General features: G+C 34.9%; 3 protein-coding genes across 5 annotated transcripts in view; all 3 read left to right on the forward strand.

Annotated features, from left to right (window-relative positions):
- Positions 1–6,380, forward strand: part of LOC122046409 (AUGMIN subunit 7-like) — a 14,095-nt gene extending 7,715 nt beyond the window's left edge. The window contains exon 10 of the mRNA XM_042607097.1: positions 6,145–6,380. Within this exon, the coding sequence (XP_042463031.1) occupies positions 6,145–6,153 (9 nt within the window). The 3' untranslated portion in view covers positions 6,154–6,380. The remainder of the gene's footprint in view (positions 1–6,144) is intronic.
- LOC122046410 (AUGMIN subunit 7-like) lies at positions 1,719–6,380 on the forward strand. The gene is made up of 7 exons (XM_042607098.1): positions 1,719–1,860; positions 3,250–3,341; positions 3,497–3,622; positions 4,556–4,646; positions 4,907–5,014; positions 5,252–5,350; positions 5,965–6,380. The coding sequence occupies exons 2-7, from the start codon at positions 3,280–3,282 to the stop codon at positions 6,151–6,153; spliced, it is 675 nt and encodes a 224-aa protein (XP_042463032.1). The 5' UTR covers positions 1,719–1,860; positions 3,250–3,279; the 3' UTR covers positions 6,154–6,380.
- A 2,862-nt stretch (positions 6,381–9,242) lies between these two features.
- On the forward strand, positions 9,243–23,591 carry LOC122046411. 3 transcript variants are annotated; one of them, XM_042607099.1, is made up of 11 exons: positions 9,243–9,596; positions 9,685–9,919; positions 10,038–10,185; positions 12,912–13,013; positions 15,532–15,689; positions 15,967–16,129; positions 16,516–16,652; positions 16,960–17,647; positions 20,000–20,112; positions 22,386–22,641; positions 23,210–23,591. In XM_042607099.1, exons 1-11 carry the CDS (start codon positions 9,446–9,448, stop codon positions 23,486–23,488), a joined length of 2,430 nt encoding a protein of 809 aa, XP_042463033.1. In that variant the 5' UTR covers positions 9,243–9,445; the 3' UTR covers positions 23,489–23,591. The 3 variants fall into 3 exon arrangements, with proteins under 3 accessions (XP_042463033.1, XP_042463034.1, XP_042463035.1); XM_042607100.1 differs by lacking the exon at positions 23,210–23,591 and adding an exon at positions 22,748–23,106; XM_042607101.1 differs by lacking the exon at positions 9,243–9,596 and having other exon boundaries at positions 9,739–9,919; positions 10,028–10,185.
- The last annotated feature ends 797 nt before the right edge of the window (positions 23,592–24,388 follow it).

Below are 24,388 nucleotides of genomic sequence, written 5' to 3' on the forward strand. Positions count from 1 at the left end.
TGGACAGACAATTGATTTGTTATCAGTCGACTAATGAAGAATGATAGTCGACTAATGCTACAACAAAAAAGGTAAAGGGAGTCTTTTATCTTTGACCTAATGACTATAGTACATTAATTTATCATTGGTGGATTCCACTTGACTAATTGACGTCAATGCAGCAGTAACAAAGAGAAGTTGAAGAAATGAAGCCTATAAAAAGGACCGAGGGGAGCATTTAAATGCTAATGTCCTTGAGATATTCTTTTGATCATTTGCTCCTTATTCTGCGCTCTTCCTTCTCATCTTTGAGCTTCAATTATAATCACTCAAATAACTTGTAAGAGGTTTCTCCACCTTCAAAAGAAGTCCGAGAAGGAGAAAAGCTAGTAGTGTATTCGAGAGTGACTTGCTGATGTGTCATAGGTCATGGAGTAGGAATCAGAGTTTTGAACTATGTTAAATCCAAATGTTAGCGTGTTTTCTTGTGTGTATTTCATTTCAATTGCATATTGTATTTGGATTGACCTTGCTAATCTTAATTGTCACTTGCAAGAATATTTGGTATTCGCCCCCCTCTAGCTTGTCCAGCATCCATCATACTTGTCTTAATATCTTTGTCAAGTAAACACACCTAATATATAGTATAATGTCTTTTTTCCTTGAAAAGGAAAAAAAAATGGCAGTATACATTAGTTAGGAAAAATTGGGGCTAGGATGTAATGACAATTTGAAGTATTCTTCCCCTGGTATTCACCAACCAATATGTTGACTAGCTGACATCTTTACTTGATATTCAAGGTAAAAGAATGGAAGACCATTAAATGTTGTAAACTAGATAAGATCATTACTAGTAGGCATAATTATCTGAATAGTAACAATTAGTATATTGTGTTCCTAAGGGAGCATTACCTTTGAGTTAGTGCTATTATTTTTTTTCCAATATCAAATGACTTACAAACACAAGGATTGGACATTTAATTCAATAGCTGAATGTGAATCAAGAAAAAGTTTGAGATTATCAAATAATTCAAAATATTAATTATAATGTTTTATATTTATTTTCATAGTATCTCACTACCTTTAATAAGGGCAACCAGTGCATGAAGCCCGTCAATGCAGGGTCCGTGAAGGGTCAGATCATATTGGGTATATTGTACGCATTCTTATCCTACATTGTAAGAGGTTGTTTCTATGACTCGAAGTCGTGACCACAAGGTCACACAATAACAACTTTACCGTTGTGCCATGTCTCCCTTTCATCTCACTATCTTTGTTATTATACAATATTATTGTATGTCTCTATTTCCACTCTCTTTGCCCAAGTGACACTTGGATATGTTTTCTAACAGTTTCTCATATCCCTTTGCAATTGGTTTTGATCTAGAATACTTGAAAGTGGTTAGGTAGTGCACGAAGTTCCTGCCAATGCAGGTCCAGGGGAAGAGTCTATTGTATGCAACCATATCTTACTTTGCAAGAGGTTGTTTCCAAGACTTGAACCTGACCTCCAAGTTACACGGCAACAACTTTACCGTTGTGCTAAGTTCATCTTGATGACATGTTTGTTGATAAAGATTGTTATTTAGAATATATAAAGCTGCATAGAAACATTTTCTATTTGTTTATAATATGTTATCTAACGATTTTCTTCACCATTTATATTCAAGATATAACAACTTTAATATATCATAACTAAATTCGTAAGTAATATGCTGCTTTAATTGCTAATAATGTGTCTGTCCTGTTTTCGTGTCTTCTTTTGGTGCATGCATTGCCCTTTTCAGTGAATCAGAAAATTGTTTTTTTTATTCTGCAGACTTAGCGGAGATAGCAAATTTTTTGGGCATTACATGCTCAGTTGACATTGAAGCAATACAAGTGAGTGAATACTTCATTTAGCAATCAAAGCCGCTTTGATATGTTAGCTGACGAAAACTGTTAGCAGCGTGCAAATAAAAAGTGTCATTATCATCAGGCAAAAAAATTTCTTTCCTGTTTACATCTAGTTTTGTATACACTTTCTGACTTACATGCTCACATAAGTTACCATGTATAATGTTCCTGGCTCAATTGACATGAAGAATACTAATGCTTTCAACCTATCATCAATTTAACTACATGACATAGAAATTTTTTTTTTCATGTTGATTTAGGTCTCACACTCTCACATAGTATGTTAATTACATGGTGGCTAATTTACTTCTTCGAACTGTTTCACTATAATGACAGTAAACATGATTTCCTTCATAGAGTTCTTCCTTTTAATAGGACCCCTTTGCATATACTTCCTACTAGTTTTTTCTTTCTAAAATCTACCTTTTGTATGGGACATAGTTGCTCTATCAACAAATGGGAACTTAATGCAATTTCAAAATTTTAATAGTTGATGAGGTTAATGTCTCCATAGGATGAGTGTATGATAGATACCTATTCCGTCAGACTATTATTATGGTGTTTATATTCATTGATGAGATTTTTAATTTTTACTTATGGCTATTTTGTAGCTTAGGAATGGAAATGAGGCCCTTAGAAAAAACATCACTTTCTTTATAATTCCTTTCTTCTTTTGAGCTACTAAAGAAAATGTTAGCATTTGTACAATTAAATAAAATATGATGAGCAACAAATTTGAGTTAATTACATTATTTAAAAAAAAAAGAAAAAGGAAAAAAAGATCAACTATGTAATGATTCAGGCAAGGTATTGATTCAAGTGATATTTATTTTGTTCTTCAATGACATCCTTATTCCTTGAGCAGTAAAGAGTGATAATGTGAATTGGAGAAGTATGAATCTACTCAACTTTCCTCATCTCCTATGTGGTAGTAGATGACAAAACTTGTAATTACAGTGAAAGATGACAGAAAGTCGAACTGTAGTGAATGCAACTGTTTCTCACTCTCCTCCACTTCCCTTGATTCCTCCTCTCGGCCTCTCCTATGGCTGCCACCTATTGTGCCTGCTTGTTTTGTCCACTTCTTATCCTCCTTCGTTTTTGGGCATCAAAATGGCTAGGATTTCTGTTTCATTGTCCTCAAACATTTTCTATAACTTCTGGCAGTGTCCACTTGTTTGTTGGTAGTAAGCCAGATAAGTCCATGGATCTGTCTAGGATGGTAGATCTATGGAATTTTGACGTGCATAAAATTAATCTAATCTTTTGTTAATGAGAGTGAAAATGTTGAACTTCTATAGTGGTTTTGCCAGAAGTGTTTGGGGATTTATAGTTTCATCTGGTTGCATTGAGATCATGCTACCTTTGTTTCAGGGAAAAGGTAGCTATGAGGAACGTGTTGAAATGCTTCATCTGATTGTAGATCTTGTTGAAGCAAGCCAATATGCTGATAATCCTGAATGGAGGTCAGTAGTATAGTACCTTAGCGTTCTCAAAATTTCAGTCTTCATAATGGTTCATCTATTTTTTCTGTTTCATCCTCAAGGAATAGGAACACAACATGCAAACAAACTAGACCTTACAAATTCTGAACACTAACAGATTTGTCTTTTTTTGGCAGTGTTGATGAACAATTAGCTAAGGATGTACAGTTAGTAGATTCAATTGCAGAAAAACAAGCTCAAATATTTGCAGAAGAGTTGAAACTTTTTCCAGCAGATGTACAGATTCAGTCTGTCTACCCCTTGTAAGCAATATAAGATTTTGATCTGAATCCATAATACTAGAGTTGAGAACTGTCAGTAGCATGTTTATAAGCAAAACAAATGAGTAATGAGCATATCCCAAACGGTTTGTTTCATTTTGTCTGTTCTTGTTTAGGTATGTTAATAGGATATACAGAGAACCATGCTACAAATATTTAACTTTTAAAAATTTCACATACTAATGTGGATTGCTATGTATGTAACATGTTTTTGTATATTCATTCAAGCTCTTGGTTTTTTCTCATGTATTATTGAAATATTCAGATGAGCATATATAAATGTAAGCCCAGAAGATATGCTCATAATACAAAACTTCTGGCTGTCTTTTGGGTCAGAAAAAAGTGGGCTTTGAAACATCTAGTCTGGTTAACAGCCTTGTGTGCTGCACTATTCTAATTAGTTACTAACATCTCCAGTAGATATCCTAGTCCATTGTCCATTACAGATTAAACTTTTTCCCCCTGTAGCACATATTTTTATTAATAATCTCTCTCTCTCTCTCTCTCTCTCTCTCTGCATATTCACGAATAAACCTGTCTTCTCTATTATATATTCTACTTCCATTTTTTTTTTTTGGATATGGTGTTAGTTCTCTTTTTCCTATATGCTTAAAGGGAGTTACTAGTTTGAAATAGTTTACCGCTTGGAAATCATATGCATGGTCTTTGGAATAAAAAATTCTAACTTTCCTTATCTTTTTCTTCTTATATTTTACAGCCTGTTGACTTATACTTGTTGAACAAACATAAATAGGAGTTTCATCATATATCTTGAAATAAGGCTATGTTTACTTGCTAGTTAAATTATTTGTTTTTTTTTTCACTTGAAATCTGTGTGGGAAAAAAAGGTTTCAGTCACCAAGTGTGACAAATTTTATGAGTTCTAGTAATGAATAAGAAGTGCCTCTTTTTCAGGCCTGATATATCTGAACTGGAACTAAAGCTTAGTGAACATTCAAATAAACTCTTAAATCTGCAGCAGATGGTTCAGGAATTAGCATCTAAGGTACTTGAATCTGTTCTCTCTACGATCAAATCTTCTGGAGGAAGTGAAACAAGTAGTTATACAAGCAAAATTTCTGCAATTTCCAGTTAACTTCACTCAGATCTATTGAACCTAAACTTCGAAGTAATGCACTGGTGATTGTTTTCTTGAATTATCAACCATATTTCCTTTAGTGATTCATCTAAAAGGAACCTAACCCTATCATGGTTTTATCTCTTTGTTAGTGTATGCTAAAGTTTGTTATTGGTGGTGTTAACCAGTATGATTACAATCCTAATGAAGACTATACGGAGGTAGAGCTAAAGCTGAGGTCCAATTTGGAGTCTTTTCTTGAAACTGTGAAGTCTTTCAATTTGATTTATACAAAGGTAATATGCTTCTTTAACTTCTGTTCAATTATTTTTGTTTTTAAGTATGTATAGCTTGAAGAACGAAAGGGCATTCATATATCACAAGTCCGTTTAAACAAATTTGATGATTGAGGAAAACCTGCTGAAATTCAGACCGCTTTTTGCTTGGTTTCTTGGACATGTCCATGAGATTTACATGCCCCCATGTCTGTTTCTTCTCATGTTTCTTAATTTATTTTGCCTAATGTATTACAGGAAATTCGTCCATGGACTCACATGATGGAAGTGCCACAATTACATGGGTTTGGTCCCGCTTCTAATCGTCTGTTGGAGGCTTATAATACACTTCTAAAGGTATACTTAGTATGTGCGTTTTGAGTTTTTCAAAAATTGTTAGTTGATCCACTTTACACAATCATTTTTCCAAAGTATCATTTTCCTGAGTCCATTATGTACTCATCCTCTCAGAGATGCAAACTTCATACTGATACTCAGAAAATAAATATGCAAAATAAATCAGAGATTCCATAGTTGGAAAAATAGGAAAAAAGCAAGGCATAATTTAAGAAAATATTAATCTTTAGGAGAAATCCTACCTATTAGTATTTTGTCTCTAGATAGAAAGGTTTTATGCCATAATTTTTTAGGAGGCCGTCTTTATCCCTACGTAGCTTGGAGAGTGTCCTTAACTCTTTTTTATTCTTCACAGTTGAAAATTAATTTGTCTAACAGGGACACAAGTACTATATTATCTTTTATTCCTGTTCTTCTTTTGTGAGTATCTAACAGCGTAAGTGTCATCAAACATGTTCAGTCGTCTTCTTACTGAATATGTTCGAACCTTAAGCTTCCTGAAAATATTTTTCCTAACATCTTTAGATCAGTCGATCAGACAAACTATAATGTAGTTCTTGAATTGGAACAATTATTTGCATACTGTGTAACTTGTCTTACATCGTGCATTGCAGTTTTTGGGAAACTTGAGAAGTGTTCGGGAGTCATATGCGGCTATGTCTATTGGATCTGTATCGACAACCGAAGAGCCATCCTCAATCACCAAAATAATTTTGGATTGTGAATCTGCTCTGACGTTTTTGAACCGTAGTCTCTCCATCCTCTCGACTTCTGTGGCCAGGGAGCAAGGGAAGGCCCTATGAATTGGAACATATCATAGAGTTAGAGAAATAGTGAAGGTTGTTCTTGTGACATTCATATAAATATAAATCAGTTGTTGGAAACAATAGTGTATCGATATAATTACCAGCCCATCAGTTACTTTGGCCGCTGTGCGCCATATTGGACATGATAACCGTGATGTAAGCTGATTTCCATGTTCTTCCTGTAGCAAAAAAAAAAAAAAAAAAGAGTTCCATTTGATGCATTACAGTTCTCTTTGGTGCATTCAGACAATCTTTGGGATATGCATTACAGTCTATCATCGACGACACGACGATGCCGGACTAGTCTTGGTCTTTTGCTCATTCATTGATTGGGTGGGTTGGATCCTATCTGTTTAACATGTGGGATCCAGTCCACTCAACCAATAAATGAATATGGTCTTTTTTTGATCAAGAATATTCTGGATCATAGGATCTAGCCTCGACGATGCCACATCAGAATGTAACTATTTCTCAAAATACTTCAATTTACCAGACGATATCTTCTCACAGGTCTACACTTTTCCCTCTCCGAATTGTGGCTTGTGTCAGCGGCCTCGCTATAATTAAGAACAGAAACAGCTTCTCTAATCTCAAAGATCTTGCATGTTGGACCATGCAGGTTTTGTGTTTCTTAAACCATGTACAGAGATGCATACAAAGAGTTAAACTGCTTAAAATAACAAAATATAGAGACTCGTAGCAGTTTCACCTCCCTTAAATCCTTAGGATTTCACTAATTTGTAATTTACAGATTAAAAGAAGCCTTTTCTATTTTTATTTTTTTTTAACTCTTTAAACACCTGACCTCCACTGGATCCTCCTACCTTACTGCCTGAACCTAAATTTGAGCTGATGTTGCATTTTGCCTTACTCGATTGCCTCAGTTGAAGGAGTTGCCCCAGTCTCTTCTTCCACCTTACTGCCTGAACCATATGCTTGTTCTTGTTTGATTCACTTCTGATGTTGGTGACAGTATGAATCTATCATATAAATTCTTGCTCTTTTATATATTGTTTCAGTTGAAATGAGGAATAGAGTGGTAGATTTACCTTCATTGCTCCCCACTGAACTTTCATCTTGCCAATACAACAAGTCTCCGGCGAGAGCAAAGACTTTAGGAATCTTGACGATGTGTTTCCTCCTCATGGCTTTCTTGGGCACACTGGGATGTTGGCCAGCTTGCTTTGAGGCCAATGCAAGAAGCCTCTCCATCAAACAATGGGCACACACCCCTACAACCATTTCCTCATGATGTAAACCACACTAAGGGGGCGTTTGGTTCTTTCCTAGGAATAGGAATCGGAATGAGAATCATTGTATTGTGGAATGAGAATGGGTATGAGCATGGATATCACTTTTAAAAGCAATGTTTGGTTAGTTGTATATCTTCTATCGGAATAAATTAAAGTTTCCTTTTTTACCCTTAAAAGAAAATAAGAGAAAAAATTAGATGTGAGAGAAAGATGAATGTGAGAGAAAAATATGATGAGAGAGAAAGTATTATGAGAGAGAAAGTGTGATGAGAAAGAATGAAGAGAGAGAAAGTGTGATGAGAGAAAATAAAAAAAAAGAGTGTGATTGGAGAGAGCATGATGAGAGAAAATATGATATGAGAGAAAGTATGATGAGAGAGGATGAAGAGAGAGAAAATATAGTGAGAAAAAATAAGGAGAGAGTGTGTGATGAGAGAGATTGAGGAGAGAGAAAGTATAGTGAGAGAAAAAGAGAATAGTGAATATGATGGGAGAGATTGAGGAGAGAGAAAGTATGATAAGAGAGAAAGTATGTTGAGGAAAAAAGGAGGAAGTGTGATAAGAGAGATTGAGAAGAGAGAAAGTATGATGAGAGAGAAAGTGTGATGAGAAAAAAGAGAAAAGAAAGTGTGATGGGAGAGATTGAGGAGAGAGAAAGTGTGATGAGGAAAAAAAGAAGGAAGAGAGTGTGATGGAAGAGATTGAGGAAAGAGAAAGTATGATGAGAGAGAAAGTGTAATGAGAAAAAAGAGGAAAGAGAGTGTGATAGGAGAGATTAAGGAGAGAGAAAATGTGTGATAAAATGATGAGAGAGAAAATATAATGAGAGAGAACAAGGAGAGATAAGTGATATAAAAGAAAAAATAAATAAATATATTTTGATATTTGATATTAATGGAGAAAATTTTCGTTTTAAGTCAAGGGTATTTTTGGAATAAGGGAATATTTTGATTGCTGAAAATAGGGTAATGACTCATTGAAGGGGAGATACATGGAAATAAGTTATTACCCAATTTTAAGGATTCATTCCCTTATTTGTATTCCTATTCCTATAATCCAAACATTAACAATGGGAATCAATGATTCTCATTCCCATTCCCCACTTCTATTACCCTAAACCAAACGCCCCCTAAGTGTTGAATAAGTGTGAATGGAGAAGAGGAAGAGAAGAAGTTCTATTGTGCATGGGACTTTAGTCCCACATTGAGAGTTTCTTGGTATCTTTATTGGTTTATATTGATACATATACATTGAGAATGTGAATAAATGTATGGCGAAAGGTTTTTTCTTATGTGTGAGTGCGCAGGGGGTACAAATTCAGAGCCCGGATTACACTGAACTAAGTTGACTCGTGCGCGACTTGCACACACGAATGTCGGGCCGGTCGGGACAAAATTTGTCCAAGCGGAACAATTAATATTTTACCACATATATCTTTTTGCGTAATGTGGTCAACCTATATTTTTTTCTTTCCAGATATATGTGGCAAAATGGTTTACCTAAATTTTACTCTACTCGCCTACTTAGGGCCCTAAAATGAATTTTTGAGCCACTTAACCCAAATCTAGTGTACTTTAACATTTAAAATACACAAAATGATCCCAATAAATAATATAAATATTTTAATGATCTTATTATTAAAAATAAATTAATTTAATAAAATAAATAAAATAAATATATTTATTCAAGTTTCCGGGCCGTCGTATATATCATCCCCCTCTTTTACATTAAAAAAACGCCTTTATTAAAAACTTGTATTTATTATATTTTTAATTAATCTGATTTTATTAAGGCCATATAAGTTGGGCTTCCAACCGTCTTATCCTTCCGCGCTGCGCTCGCAATCGCATCGCTCTCCAGTCTGACGCTCGCTCGAACTTCCCAGTTCCGACGCCTCTTGCCGCTCTCATCCCATTCCTCTCTTCCGTTGCCTCCCGATCGATCTCTTCCGAGCCTGATGGGTGACCAGATCAAGCATCAGCTGTGATGATTTGCCTTCGTCGAATCCGATTCCAGTCCGACCGACGACCGAGAGCATGCTCCCACAATCTTCTCCTCTCCGCCCCCTCCCTCGCCTCACCTTGTTCTCCTCGCGCCGCCTCCTAGGCCACCATCGCCACCCTGTCCTCGTCGTCATACGCTCTGAAGGAGGCGGCGGTGGCTGGAAGCTAGCAGACATCAATTCAGGTTTTGAAATCCAGCTCTGGCTGTATTTAATGCACTGATTCACTCTTCTTGAATTTTATCCCTCCTTTTGCATCCCGTTTCCTAACAGGCGCGGCACAGGAGAGAATTCGTTCCTGGCTTCTCAAGGCACGGACACGGCTCGCCGAGGTGGCTTCGCCTCTCATGAAGCCTGGACAGCGGGGGAAGCATGCTACTGATAAAGATCCCGGGGATATAGCCGTCGAAGAAGAGATCTTTATGGCCTCAGAGCTAACGGTGAATCGGGACACTCCAGATGGGTATCTTTCGTTTGCTGCTGCCATCTCCATTGAGCAATTTGGGAGGTGAGGAGGATGCTTTCCTTGTGACCTCAGGATGCAAATGATTAGTGGCATCCTCGTCGTCGTTTATGGTGCTATCAGGTTGCTGATTTTTAATCTGTTGTGTGCAAGGAGTGTGCAGGATGAGCGGTTTGACGGGCCGGAAGATGCAGAAGATATTCGAAGCGCTTGCCCCATCTACCACTAGGAAGTACGGTAGGAGCTTGCTAGAGTATTGCTGCTTTAGGTACTTATCCCGGGATAGCTCCGATGTCCATCCAAATTTAAAGGTCTGTGAATATATTTTTCCTTGAAAAGTGTTTCTTCTTGTCAGTGATATATGGTAGACTAACTTATTGGCATTACTTAATGATCTGGTCGAGATTTGCAAATGGTCATCAATTTAGAGACTCTTTCTTGAGAATACATATCAACATTTTATCACTCAAGCTGATATACAGAATATTGTCAGTATCTTTTCCCTTGGTGTTTTTATGATTACTTCAGTTATTGCTACTACTTCCAGCTATGTGCATGTGGTGCTTATCACAAGCATTTTGCATGCTGTAGAAAACGTTGAAGGTTCAAGTGAAGAAATGTTGAACCATTGTTATGAGATGTGGTGGAGTGACCCCAAAATTCCTTATCTCAAGCCTTCGCCACTGATGATTCTTTTAGTTTCTCTAATACCAGATTCTCCGAACAAAATAGATATAAAAAGTTTTCTTAAAAGGAAAGATCTGGTTAGGTAGTTGTCAATAAACAGATGTTCAAATACAGTAAAGATAGTGAATAATTATGAGTTGGAAAAATGAACAGAAAAACTGAAGTACTTGCTTAAACATGAATTATATGACATGAATGAGAGATCAACACAATATTAATCGGAAACAAGAACTCCAACAAGAGATGTAGGAAATTTCCTTGTTAAAATTGAAAGATTTGGAGACAAAGAATCAATTTGTTGATGTTGGTGGTTGTTGAAGTGATGGAACAATAAGGAGAAATAGTAACTTTTAGCCGTGACCAAAAGGTCACGGGTTCGAATTCTGGAAACAACCTCTTGCAAAAAGTAGGGTACGGTTGCGTACAATGGATCCTTCCCCGGGACCCCGCATAGCGGGAGCTTCGTGTACCCTGCTGCCCTTTTTTAGCCATGAGCCTCAGACTCACCTTGAATCGTCTTAGGTTGCATTTGGTTCACACAAATCACTCCTGAATGTTGATTATCAATCCAATCAATTCCATTGTTTGGTTTGTATTTATTAAGGTGGAATGAAATTAATAAATCCCTCAAGAATTAGAATCAACATTCGGCACCTAATATCTCAAATTTACTCATCCAAATCCAACTCATGCCCTCCTTGTGTACCTCCCCGGCTCCCCCATAGTTGCCGTTGAATGCCACCCTCTTGTACTCCCCCCCTCCCCACTACCTCCATTGGTCATGGAACCCTCCTTGTGTATTTCTCCATCTCTTCCTACACCTTCCTTATTGAGCTTGAATCCACATCCTCACCAAGTTCTCCTCGCTCCTCAACTAGTGCCCCATCTGCCACCATGTCGTCAACAACAATAGGAGTTCCTTTGGTCCTTCCCTTCTCCAATCAAAGTCATCATTCCCACTGTTGTTGCTGCTACAACCTTGCGAAGATCTTCTCCTGCCTCATCATCCTTGGACGTGCATTCCTTGTCCCCAGAAACTCGTCCTCCTTTGCTTCAGCTCCACTCTCACTAGACCACTTCTCCCTAACTCTCATGGCCATAGTGGTGGTGGCAAAGGCTACGACAAGGTTGTCTCCCCTCTCATCAAGAAAAAACATCATTTTAGACTTGGTGATGTGCTAGGTGTGCTCTTGACTGAGTGGTGATGGTCAAACGACAACCACAGTGCCTACATCCTTCAACTGAAGAACACACTCTAGGTGATGCCCTTCTTCAACAATCTTGGCAAGCAGAAGCTCTCCAAGGTGACCAAAGTTCTCCCAAATTGTGGTTAATTTACTTTCTTTTTTTTTTCCATTTCATTCTATAGTCCAACCAAAAATAGGAATGGATTGTTAATGTTTCCAAGGAAGGGGATAAAACCTTTGGACACTACACACAACAATAATGAAGAATTTTTTCCTCAAATGCTATTAACCAGTAATTGTTTAATGGACATTCTTATTAGTTATCACATATATATAGCATACTTATTAACACGTTCATCTAATGGCACAATAAACATTCAACTAAAATGACTTGATTCATGAAAATGCATCAAAAAATAGAACTATTCTAGTGTAATATGGTCAGTTTGTTTGACCGAATGATCCTATTTCACCATTCTCTGCCTTACTATGTATCCTGTGCCTGCATCAATTAGTCAATTGGGCTCAATTCGCTCTATGTCCTTCTTTCTCATGAAAGATTCATCTGAATAAAATGTCTTATTTTGAACCAAACCACATGATCCATGGGAATCAATTGAAATTTTGTGACTAATTTCATGTGATCAAGTCAACCAGGTTTGACTTATCGCTTCGACTATTTGATCTAATTTGATGGTTCCTATGAGAAGATATCTGCATCAGCATCAACAGGTTGATTGGTTTCACTCAGTTCCACATCACAACCACACAATTAGTAAAAGGATAATTCACATCAAGGTGACAAGGTTTATTGAAGAAATAATAAGGTGGAGTGAGAAAGACTCTTTGAAGTCTTTCAAACATTAGGTTTAGTGGGAAAATATATGAAGAAATATAATTACTAATCCTATTGTGGAAAAAGATATTCTGTGACACTGAAGATTACATTTGACTCTTTATGGATTTTTAGACATCCATTAAAAAGTCCTTCCTTACTAATTTTACTGAAGAAAATCACCACAAGCAAGAAGTTGCTGGATATTTGTTGTCTGTATAAAATATCACTTTGTCCAATATTATTTTTTTGATATATAATTCTGTAACTCCATGTGAATTATTGAGAATCTTTTTTTACTGGAGACTTATTGATTAACAAATGCCAGGAACTAGTATTTCAGAGGCTTATTTTTGTGACTATGCTTGCATGGGAGGAGCCATATACTAAGGAAAATTCACAATTTTTGCAAGATAACTCTTCCTTCCAGGTTAGTTTATCACTGTGTAAATATATTGATCTATAGCATTTTAAAACAATATGATGTGGAGTTTCAGTATATTGATCTATGGCATGTTTAACACAACACACTGTAATAACAAATAAGGCGTATGTTTTGCACCTTATTTATGAACAAGAGTTATTTCTTTCAACCATTATCAATATACATATATTATTGTTCTTTTTCTACATTTTGATGATTAAACAAGGTTGAGGATGTTATGCAGCTTATGCTATTTTTGTACAAGGTTACTTATCTTGGGACAACATATGACTTGAGTGCATAATGTTGGAATATGTTGCAGTAGCTGGCTCTAGATGGTTGGTGCATTGAATAATCAGGATGATTTGTTAAACATCAGAAAATAATCAAACCTTTATTTTATATTATATCCTTTGCATCTAAAACGGGGAGATTTGACGCAATGGTAAAGTTGCTGTCGTGACTTGGAGGTCACGAGTTCGAGTCTCGGAAACAACCTCTTGCAAAATAGGGTAAGACTGTGTACAATAGATCCTTCCCTAAAACACCGCATTGGCGGGAGCTTCGTGCACTAGACTGCTTTTTATCCTTTGCATCTAGGAATTAAGAATTAGAAAGGGATATAACACTAAAAATGTAGAGACTTAGTGATTGTAGATGCTAGAAAAAGAAAATTTAAAGACTTGGTATGTTAGATGTATAAAAAAATGAAAATTCAAAGTATCTTGTTAATGATAATGCAATTAAGGAATTTTTTTGTAAAAAAATATTTCATGACAATTTCTATAAAAAAAATTTGTCTTTAGAGATTGAAAATTGTGATAGATTTATGAATTTTAGATTTGTTTGTAATTTTAGATACGTTTAATAGAGTAAAGACAAAATATGATGACGTGTTACCAATAACTGAGAGCTTTAAGCATCTAGAATCGTTTTTACAAAATGATGGTTGAAATAGAGGAGGGTGCCTGATGTTCTTTGTGATAATAAGGTACTTGTAAAACTTAAAGGGAAAATTTATAAAGTGATAATATACTTATGTTATATAAAGTTGAATATTGGATTATGAATCAAACAGAAGATAAAGAGTCGCAGAGATGAGGATATTAAGGTGGATGTGCAGACATAAGAGGATGGATAGATAAGAAATGAGAACATTAGAGAGAAAGTGTGTCGCACCTATCGAGAGAAAGTGATGGCAAAGAACTTTTTTTAAAGAATTGAAGGTAAATAAAGAGTAAGTCCGAATGATGATCCCATTGAGGTTTGAAAGAATTTAAGAGTTTTGAAGTATAATTTAGTAACTAAGTTATTTATCCAATTTTGGGGAATTAATAAGATATCTAAGGAATGGAGAAATAGCCTTTTTGTCCATATTTATGAGAATAAAGGTGATATACAATGTTCTAATTATAGAAGGGTCAAGTTGATGAGTCCATGAAACTTTGGGAAAGAGTTATTTCGAAGTGAACAAAAAATGGAAACTAAATATTTCTAAGAATCAATTTGATATCATGCTCGAAACCATAGATATTATTGATTTAGTAAGAAAGTACATAGAAAATAAGAAAGTTTGCAGATGAATTTATTTAGAAAAGCTGGATTTTGTAAAAGAAAAGAATATCTGGAAATTACATTAATGTGAAATAAGATATGTATAACAATATTGGTACTGGTGTTTGAGATTGAGAGTGTGGTAGATGATTTTCCTATAGATTATATTAAGGGTCATCTCACTGTGTCTCTATCTGTTTTCGTCAATATTAGATGAACTAATCAAATCAATCATACCCAAGAGAAACCTCCTTGATGTATGTTTTTGGAAATGAGAGTGTTACTTGATGGGAGTGTAATTAAATTAAATTCAAAGATTAAGTTGTGGAGAAAAACTTCAAGGCAAAAGCTGTTTATAAATGTGAAAATGAAAAATAGGTTGAGATGGTATGGATGTGTTCAAAGGTGTAGATTGTATAGTTAGAAGAGTTAAATCTATTAGAGAGAAAGCTGTAATATATAATGGATAGAGGAAGGCTAAAGAACATATTAATCTAATAAAAATATTATTTCATTGATTTGAATCTTAATAATTAATGGAGCTTCATGAAGGAATAAGATACATGTAGCAGACAACATATAATTGGAACAAATATGAAGAGTTGATCTTGATGATGTGCTCTTGATTATTCTGTTAGCCCCTACTCTTATTTGTTAACTAAAAGCTGTTTATAAAATAGCTAATTATCTGGTAGTGGAGGTAGAGACTCATTATTTCACAACTTGTTGTACCTTCCACATGGTCCATGATGAAGTTTATTGTTGAGGACTTTGAGAAAGCTATTTTCCGACTATGCATTTTTTTGTTCATTGGTGCTGCAAGTTTGCAATGTTCTGCATTTTCAAGGAAATTCTGTTGATCATTTGTCCTGCTAATTTAGTGAGTAATTTCCTTATCTCACTGGAAATCTATATGTTTAAATTTGCCAAATGAAAGATTATTTCTGATAACTGGAATTGTTTAACTTAGGGCCAAGTAATTGGAGAAGAAGCTTTTGTTCGAATAGCTCCAACTATTGCAGGTGTGGCAGACATATCAACAGCACACCATCTCTTTAAGGCACTGGTTGGAGATGAAGAAGGCATGTCTTATAGTTTATGGACAACATATCTTTCTGAACTTTTGAAGTATGTCTGAACTTTTAATTTGTGTGCAAATACATTTATTAACAGTCTATCTGCATGACTGCATCTAGTTCATAATACATCATTCTGTCAGCCATATTGCTCTAGATATATAGCTTGCTGATGTTTATTTCGATGGGGAAGACTTGTATTCTTTCCCTATTATGTTTCATTTCATCCAAGTTTGTTTTCTCTGTACTTTGTAATTCTCTTTTAACTAAACAATCTATGTTTGTTTAGTTCTCTTTTGACTAAACACTTGCTTGTACTTTGTAAAAAGGGTACATCAGGCAAGACAATCATATGAAAACAGAGACAATGTGTTGCCCAATGAGCAACTTTTGTGCATTGGCTCAAGCAGGAGGCGGCCTGTTTTAAAATGGGAGGATAACATTGCATGGCCTGGAAATCTGACTCTAACTGATAGGGCATTATATTTTGAGGTAAACAACCTTTCTTTTTGGATGAATCAACTATCTTTTTCCAAGGACCAGCATGGTTGACATATCTCATTCTTGCTGAGGACCAATACCCTGACTCGGAATGAGACTTTAGACCTGGTTATTGTCTGCTAAGTAATTACATTTGTGACATTAGGTTGCACATATATGTTACTTTCTTAAGGTTGTAGTATGCTGTCATGCTTATTTGCCTGCTGAACTCTTCTCATTGTGAACACTTGCATATGTGAATGTCTTTTTTCTATAATTATAATGTAATTTGATTTGGATGAAAATAGACAACTCCAGTATATTTGACATTGTCATTTTTTAGCCAACTTATTGAGATATTAGCCCAACTGTCTTTTCAATTCCATTGATATTGGCAGGCCATTGGACTGACAGGTACTAAAAAATCAGTGAGATTGGAACTCATGCATCATGGTTCACGGGTTGATAAAACAAAAGTTGGACCACTTGGGTCAAAATTTTTTGATTCTGCTGTATCTGTTACTAGTGGCCTCAAGTGAGTAAATTTTATATGCTTACACATCTATTTCCATTCTCCCTTGAAGCATAATGATATAAAGTGCATAAACTTGTTTTAGATTCTAATCCATGTTCGGCCATAATGTAGCTTACAGTACATTGTCATGAACATAAAAACATCAATAAGTATTTTGAACGTGATTAGTATTAACTCAAAATATAAATTTTGGACATTTAGATTTCTCTTTTAGCTTCACTTTGAATTGTGATAGCCTTACAGGTTATTAAAGTTTTGCTTTCTATACACCTGACTTTATCATAGTTCTGACATCATATTATATCAGTTCAGAAACTTGGATCCTTGAATTTATTGATTTTGGTGGTGAAATGAGACGAGACGTTTGGCATGCTTCCATTAATGAAATTATCTCAATGTATGAGTTTGTACGTGATTATGGACCAAGTGATGATGACCCATTAATCCATTATGTATATGGTTCTCATAAAGGAAGGAGACAAGTTATTAGAAGTACAGCAAACAGTATAGCAAGGTTACAATGTCTTCAGTTTATAAGAAGACTGTCAGAGGATCCAGCTAAACTGGTGCAGTTCTCATATTTACAGACTGTTCCTTATGGTGAAGTGGTTTTGCAGACTTTAGCTTTAAGTTTTTGGGGTGGGCCACTGATAACAAAGTTTGAGCGAACAAATTATCAACGAGTTGAGTGGAGTAGATCTGTTGAAGACCTTTCTGATGTTAGTAATCATGTGTTTGACATAGATGGAAGTGTGTACTTGCGCAAGTGGATGAAATCACCAAGTTGGTCAGATAACATGTCGGTCACCTTCTGGAGGAATTCTTTAGTTAAACGTGGGATTGTGTTGGCAAAAAAACTTGTTGTAGGTGATCTAAGTCTTGTTGAGAGGGCAGCACTGACATGCAAAGTGAAAAATCGAATAGTGGAGAAGACTCGAGCAACAATTGATGCAGCTATGATCAAAGGAATCCCAAGCAATATTGATCTTTTCAAGGTATTAATTTCTCCATCTATGAACTCTTTAATGGTTTTACTGGTAGAAATCTGTGTTTTACACTGACTAAGCTTCTACCTTATGAAGTGCTATAGCGTGTGCCATATGAATAAACATAATGAGCATGTGGAGCTAAATAAGACAATTAATCATCGTGTCTTAGATAAAGCATGAAATGTAATACATATTCAGAGGATCAGATCCTTAGCATGTTGAAATTACCATCATGCCAGCTCAATTAATGTCCAAGTAAAATAATGTGTGAAGTAATAATTGAATTTTTGAATGCCACATTTACTTGGCTAATTATGTATATTCTTGTGGTTGTGTTTTTTCCATAATTAACCTTATCTCTTGCTTTATTCACCATTAGAATAGGAAGACTCTGAATTTTCCTATGTGCTTTACCTTATCCACTTACACTGGGTTTAGGCAGGGACTCATTATTGCAGTTTGGTAATAAAAAAAAATCACTTGGTTCAAATTTATGGAACTTTGCTGGTATCCTTGTACATTCTCATCAAATCCGGTACAGAGAGTCATGAAATTTGAGGCATACTGGCTAGGAGAATAACAACTCTAGTTATGTCATTTTTGATTCAAATATATCCAGGCACTCACTGGATTTGGTTCAAGAAAACCTGGTTATGGTCATTCCCATTCTTGTATATATATATATATTTGTGTAATGGGAAATTTCAAAGTTTTACTTATCTGTTTGTATGTATAATTGTATATATCTTTTAGACCAAATCAAAAAGGATTTCTAGATGACCTTGATGAAGTTCTTCATGATATACCTGACTGAAAACCTCATGCTTCTCTTAGAAGAAATTTGAATGGGCGTATAAGTCTTTGGGGAATACAGAGGTGTATTTGAAGGTTTTTGGTGAAAGAATATATCTTATGATATTATAGTTACTTTTTTGTGAAAAAGACAAGTATTTTTATTACTTCTAAGAGTGGGAATAATCATTGTTAAATAGATCTTTTTAGGTAGATTTAATTGTATGATAATTGAGAAGTCATACTTGGCAGATGCTTAACCAACCAATATTGACTGGTGTTACATATAGGTCATAGAAAATATCATATCATTATCATCAAGTCCTGTCTGTCTCAAATAAGTTGTTTTTGCACTAAATTTTTGTGGTCTTTTATAAGTATTGTATTCCTTTATTGAGATCCATACCATGATATATCATTAGTGATATTTAAATCAATTTTTTTTATTGCATCGACCCTGTTTCTTTTTGTCTCTCTTCGCTTGTTAGACATTTCATTCTAATCAAATTCAAATCTTCTAACTATAAAGTTTACTGGACACCTTTGAACATGATGTTACCACTTCAACTTTTTCTCACTCATTTTATCATATATTAGAGTTACACTAAATTGTTCTTTAGTATTTTTTATTTTTTATTTTATCCTTCATAATAGTTTTATACATTCATCTTAGCATTCCTATCTCTTATACATTAATATTCTATATATGTTGCTTTCTATTAGCCCAATACTTCGTTTAACTTAAAAGGCACACAACAATCACAATCACACTTGTGTAGAAAAGATCCTCTCCTTTTTACCAATACATTCTTCGTCTTATCAGTGATGCCTTCGTCGACGTCTCTTTGTTTAGTAATAGGTTGAAGATATCTAAAATCTTACATGAATTTCATATTCATCCATCTTGTTATCTTTTCTTATTACTGAAATTACATTTCATGTATTCTTATCTTATTTCTATTTGTCTTATTGTAAACTTTCACAGACCTGATATCTTCAACTCAGGTTATTTCATAGACTAGATGTGGAAAAAGAAAAATAGTCAAAAACTAGTTAAATACGGTAGTCTTCACAAAATCTTCACAAAATCAAGTTGACTTGTCATATGACTTAAAATGTCAAAAATGAGCGTTCACAGTTTGACATAATTGACTTAGGAGTTGAAAAATAATTCGTTTTTTATATTTTTAAACTATCCAAATAATAAATACATCCAAAAAAATCCTAGAATTCTCTAATTGAAAAGTAATTGCAAGTTGGTTATTCTGGTTATATATCAACAATTGTTTTAATCATAATAAATTAATTTTTAATATTGGTTCATCTATAATTATGATTTTTAAGTATATTTTAGGTAGTTTTTTAAAATCTTAAATTGATGTGATTAATAAGCAATTGGAAATATTAATCTGGGTTTGTCTGAACAATTATCTTCTCCTGGTTGATGTAGCCGATCAAGATGATTGAACCTCTAGTTGAGCAATCTTTTGATTTATTAACAGTTATTTATCCATAGTTATATTCTTCCTTTAGTTGATTAACTTGTTCAATCTTTATGGACCTCAGGAGCTTTTGATTCCCTTGGTAGTGGTTGCCAAAAAATTTGACGAGCTTAGGCAGTGGAAGAAGCCACGTTTAACTCTATCTTTTTTATTCATTGTTTATACCATTATTTTCAGGTATGTAGATAATTTATTTGTTTTTAGATACTTGAAATTTTTTGTGTGTTTTTCAAGTTTTACTGCTAAATTTTTTTAATTCAGAGACTCAAAGAAAACATAGTATTTGAATATCCTAAAGAAGTGATGCATATAATTCCAGAATGTATATAGTTGTAGTGATAGATATTAACAAGGTTCAAAAATTCGAGCTGTGTCGAAGTTTTGGTTGTTTTACTACAATGATGTTTCAATATTGTGCCGATGTTTCAATGCATGGTGTCGATAATGAATTGGAATTCAAAAAAGGAAGGAGATGAAGCATAGGAAGGAAACATTGTTGTGTCGAACATGATTTTAAATCTTGTACCATGCTGGTAGAAACCTATCATTTTGGTAAATTATCGAAACTCGATATCACTTAACACAACAATGTCTCCTTTGCCTCATCTCTTTCCTCCTTCAACCTCCAATCTATCATCAGAGCGTCGGCACGATACTAGAATTGCATCTTGTCACTCAAAGATATGTGCATGTTTTACGAGAGGGATATTTTAGTTGCAGACTTGAGAAAATACAAGGGAGGGAACCAAGCCATTGCTAGTTAGAGTTGCATGAGCCATGTTAGTGTTATGTAATTAGTCCCCTGAGTTTGTTTATGGCTTTCGCCTTAATCATGATATTGAAAATAGGTAACTGTTCCCCCATAATCTAAAGAGACCTAGAAGGTAGATATTGTTCATCCCAGCTGTGATCCATAAAGAAAGGTTGAATAAAGTAAAAGACCAAACCATACTCCAAAATATGAATGACCATGATATTTTAGTCTTCTATAGAAATTTCAATTAAACTCATTCTTAGTTTAAGCCAACCATAATTTGTATACCTGAAAGAAACAAATGATGGACTGGGAATTGGCTGACCAAAGGTCAATATATAAATCATTGTTTGAAATCTTGTCTTGTGTCGTGTGCTATGGTCAAAACATAGCATTCTCTTCTATATTATTGTGTCGACTATATGGATGAATATAATCATTGTGTCAATTATATGGATGAATATAGAGTCATGATAACACTTAATTTCCCTTGAGATGCTATGATGCATGTCGAAATAATTTAAAATTTTAAATGTCATCTCTTTTTTTTCCCATTTCTTTCAGATTCTGTACCCAAAAGAAACAAATGAGTTAAGAACTGAGAATTTGGTGAAGGTCAATATACAAGTCATGTATTGAAATCTTGTATTGTGTTGTGCATATGGTCAAAATATATTCTTCTAGTAAATTATCAAAACTCGATATTAATCGCTTAACTAATCTTTCCTATGTCATTTTATCAATTATGTGGATGCATATTGTGTCATGCTAACACTTGGCATGTTATAGTACATGTCAAAATAAATTATTTTTTTTAAGCTTGTCTGCCCAACATACTATCCGAATTGTATCATTTTAGATGTAACACCAAGTGCAAAACAAAATATGTAGATGTCATCTCTTGTTCTTTTTTCTTCATTTCCTTCTTGCTTCCACTTCTGATTTTTCACTAGCACTATAAGTCAGAACATCAGCATGATCCAAACTGGGTACAGTTCCAGTCAAAGATAAACCCGGCATGCCTTGAGATTTTGAACCTTGATAGAAATGACTCATTCAAGTGGGAAAGGCCACAAACAACTACAGAACCAACCTGTTAAATTAGAGTGTCTTTCCAAAAAAAAAATTAATAAACCCAGTTAGCCTCATTGACTAGCCCTGGGTGACTGGCCTGACCCCACGGAAATTTTCCACCGACCACTAGGGTAAATTGGAAAGCGCTCGCGGCGGCCAGTCCAAAAGTCCAACATCCTTTGGTTGCGCGTCCTATTGGAGGAAAAGTTTTTACAAATACGTCATAGTTGGGGATCGAACCGTGGTGCCTGGGTGACAACTTGGATGCCCTACCGTTGCACCATAGCCCTGGGGGCTAGATTGTCTTTCCATTTATACAGCAGGAGGTTCAGATGGATTATCTTTTCTTTCCAGTTTGCATCATCTGCTTGTTGTAAATTCTTTCATCAACATCATTAATCTTTTGTGTAATAAAGAATGCATCCCTGATTTTTATTGTTCTTGGATTTGTTTGTTTTAATGTTTCTCTTGCGAATTAAATCGCCTCGGCGTTAGGTAGGCATTTACTTGCTTTGAAAAGCATCTCCATTTGTTTCTTCAATAATATGGCATTGTTTTTTTCTTTTGCCAATAAAAGATTACATTTGGTTTCCTAACCATATCTGTTGCCTTTTACTTTCAGAAATTTACTGTCTTATGTGCTCCCGGCAACCATTGTGACTATGGCTACCACTATGCTTTTATTGAAGGGTCTCAAAGAACAAGGGCGTCTAGGAAGATCTTTTGGTAGAGTAGTAATACATGATCAGCCACCCTCAAATACAATCCAGAAAATAATTGCTGTAAAGGATGCCATGACATACATCGAGAACTATCTTCAGAACGTTAACATTGTTCTCCTTAAAATTAGGACTATTTTGTTATCTGGTCAACCTGAGGTATGCTATCGCCATTTCCATTCCTGTGTGATTGCTGCTGGTCTCAAAAATTTTGCTTGCATCGAACATGTTTAATTATTAATTATAAATATCATTTGTTCTGTAGGGGTACCATAATTTAAAAGGTTAAGAATCAACTATGCGAGCACCTGCCAGTGAAATTCCCTCTAAATACCTCTCTTAAGCATATCCATGTAGGTGTATTGAAAGAAAGCAGAAATAATTTGATATTAACTACTTTGATACAATCCTTATAAAATTGCATAAGCCCTCTTTTTTTCTTGTCATTTGCATGCTTCTTTTAGATCGACAAATATGTGACAATTTCTTATGCTACTTCATACACATAAGAAATTTGTTTATAGACCTGCTTCTCTTTTGAAATAGATTTTTTCATTTAACTTTGCTGTTCAAGCAATCAAGTTACCCTACGGGAGTGTCAATCTTAAGTGGAAGATGTAATCATATGGAAGACTTTTTGGATTAAAAACTTAATACGATTTCACCCTTGCTTTGCTCAAAGATTGCTTGAGGTAGAAGACACTAATTCTATTTGCTCTTCTTGCAGGTGACATCTGAAATGGCTATGGTGCTTCTCGGTTTGGCTATTATTCTCCTTGTGATTCCTTTTAAGTATATTCTTGCTTTCGTTATCTTCGATCTTTTTACGCGTGAGTTAGACTTCCGAAGGAAAATGGTTATCAAAGTCATGAAGTTTCTAAGAGAACGGTGGGCTGCTGTTCATGCGGCACCTGTGGTGGTGCTCCCATATGAGAGTACTGATATGGTTGGAGTCGACAACACTGATGCAGACAAAGCAGATCGAAAGGATACTGGAAAACGGTAATGCTGCAGTCATAGTGTAGAAATGTATGCAATATCAATAAATCCATTGATATATACTAATAAACAGGCAAGAGGTTCAATATATTTCACAAATTATAGTTCTAGGATAATTTTATATATATATATAGCACATATGCTTGAAGGGGAGCCTTGGCGCAACGGTAAAGTTGTTGTCATGTGACCAAAAGGTTATGGGTTCGAATCCTAGAAACAGCCTCTTGCAAAAAAGCAGGGTAAGGGTGTGTACAATGAATCCTTTCTCGGGATCTTGTATGGCAGGAGCTTTGTGCACCGGACTTCTCTTTTTTATATAGCGCATATGCTTCCAACTCCTGCTGCCAATTATGACCGATTTTCACCGGGCAATTTTTACTGTAGTAATACTCTGTGGGATTTTTTTATTTTCTTTTACTGTAGTGCCCCGTCAAAATTAGCAGATACAGTGTTACAATAGCTACGGAACCATAGTTGCTACAACAATTTTATTTATGGTCTTACTAAATTGTAGAAGCTATGATTATGTAGTTATTATAATATTCTGGTCTAATCACGTTGTAACAACTATGAAATCGTAGCTGCTACAATATTTTGGACTAATTATGTTGTGGCAGCTATGAAATCGTAACTGCTATAACGTGTCTAGATCAGAACATTGTAATAGCTATAATTCTGTAGTTGTTACAATATTTTTGGTCTAACCACGTTGTAGAACTAATATGTTGTAGCAGTTATGAAATCATAGTTGTTATAATAGTTAGATCAGAATATTGTATCAATTACAAACGTTGTAGTAGCTACGACTTTAATCATGTTATAGTAATTATGATTTTATAGTTGTTATAATGTACTGGTCTAGTACTCGTTATAAAATTATAGTGGTTACAATATGATGATTCTATAG

The sequence above is a fragment of the Zingiber officinale genome, chromosome 2B (genome assembly GCF_018446385.1).
Source record: "Zingiber officinale cultivar Zhangliang chromosome 2B, Zo_v1.1, whole genome shotgun sequence".
Taxonomy (NCBI): Eukaryota; Viridiplantae; Streptophyta; class Magnoliopsida; order Zingiberales; family Zingiberaceae; genus Zingiber; species Zingiber officinale.

Bases quoted from the DNA above. Each gene is read 5' to 3' on its own strand.
- LOC122046410 (XM_042607098.1), top strand. From the start codon at position 3,280: ATGCTTCATCTGATTGTAGATCTTGTTGAAGCAAGCCAATATGCTGAT. The intron at 5,015-5,251 runs GTAATATGCTTC...AATGTATTACAG, and splicing joins TCAATTTGATTTATACAAAG to GAAATTCGTCCATGGACTCA. The intron at 5,351-5,964 runs GTATACTTAGTA...CGTGCATTGCAG, and splicing joins CTTATAATACACTTCTAAAG to TTTTTGGGAAACTTGAGAAG.
- LOC122046411 (XM_042607099.1), top strand. From the start codon at position 9,446: ATGCTCCCACAATCTTCTCCTCTCCGCCCCCTCCCTCGCCTCACCTTG. The intron at 15,690-15,966 runs GTATGTCTGAAC...CTTTGTAAAAAG, and splicing joins TATCTTTCTGAACTTTTGAA to GGTACATCAGGCAAGACAAT. The intron at 17,648-19,999 runs GTATTAATTTCT...TATGGACCTCAG, and splicing joins GCAATATTGATCTTTTCAAG to GAGCTTTTGATTCCCTTGGT.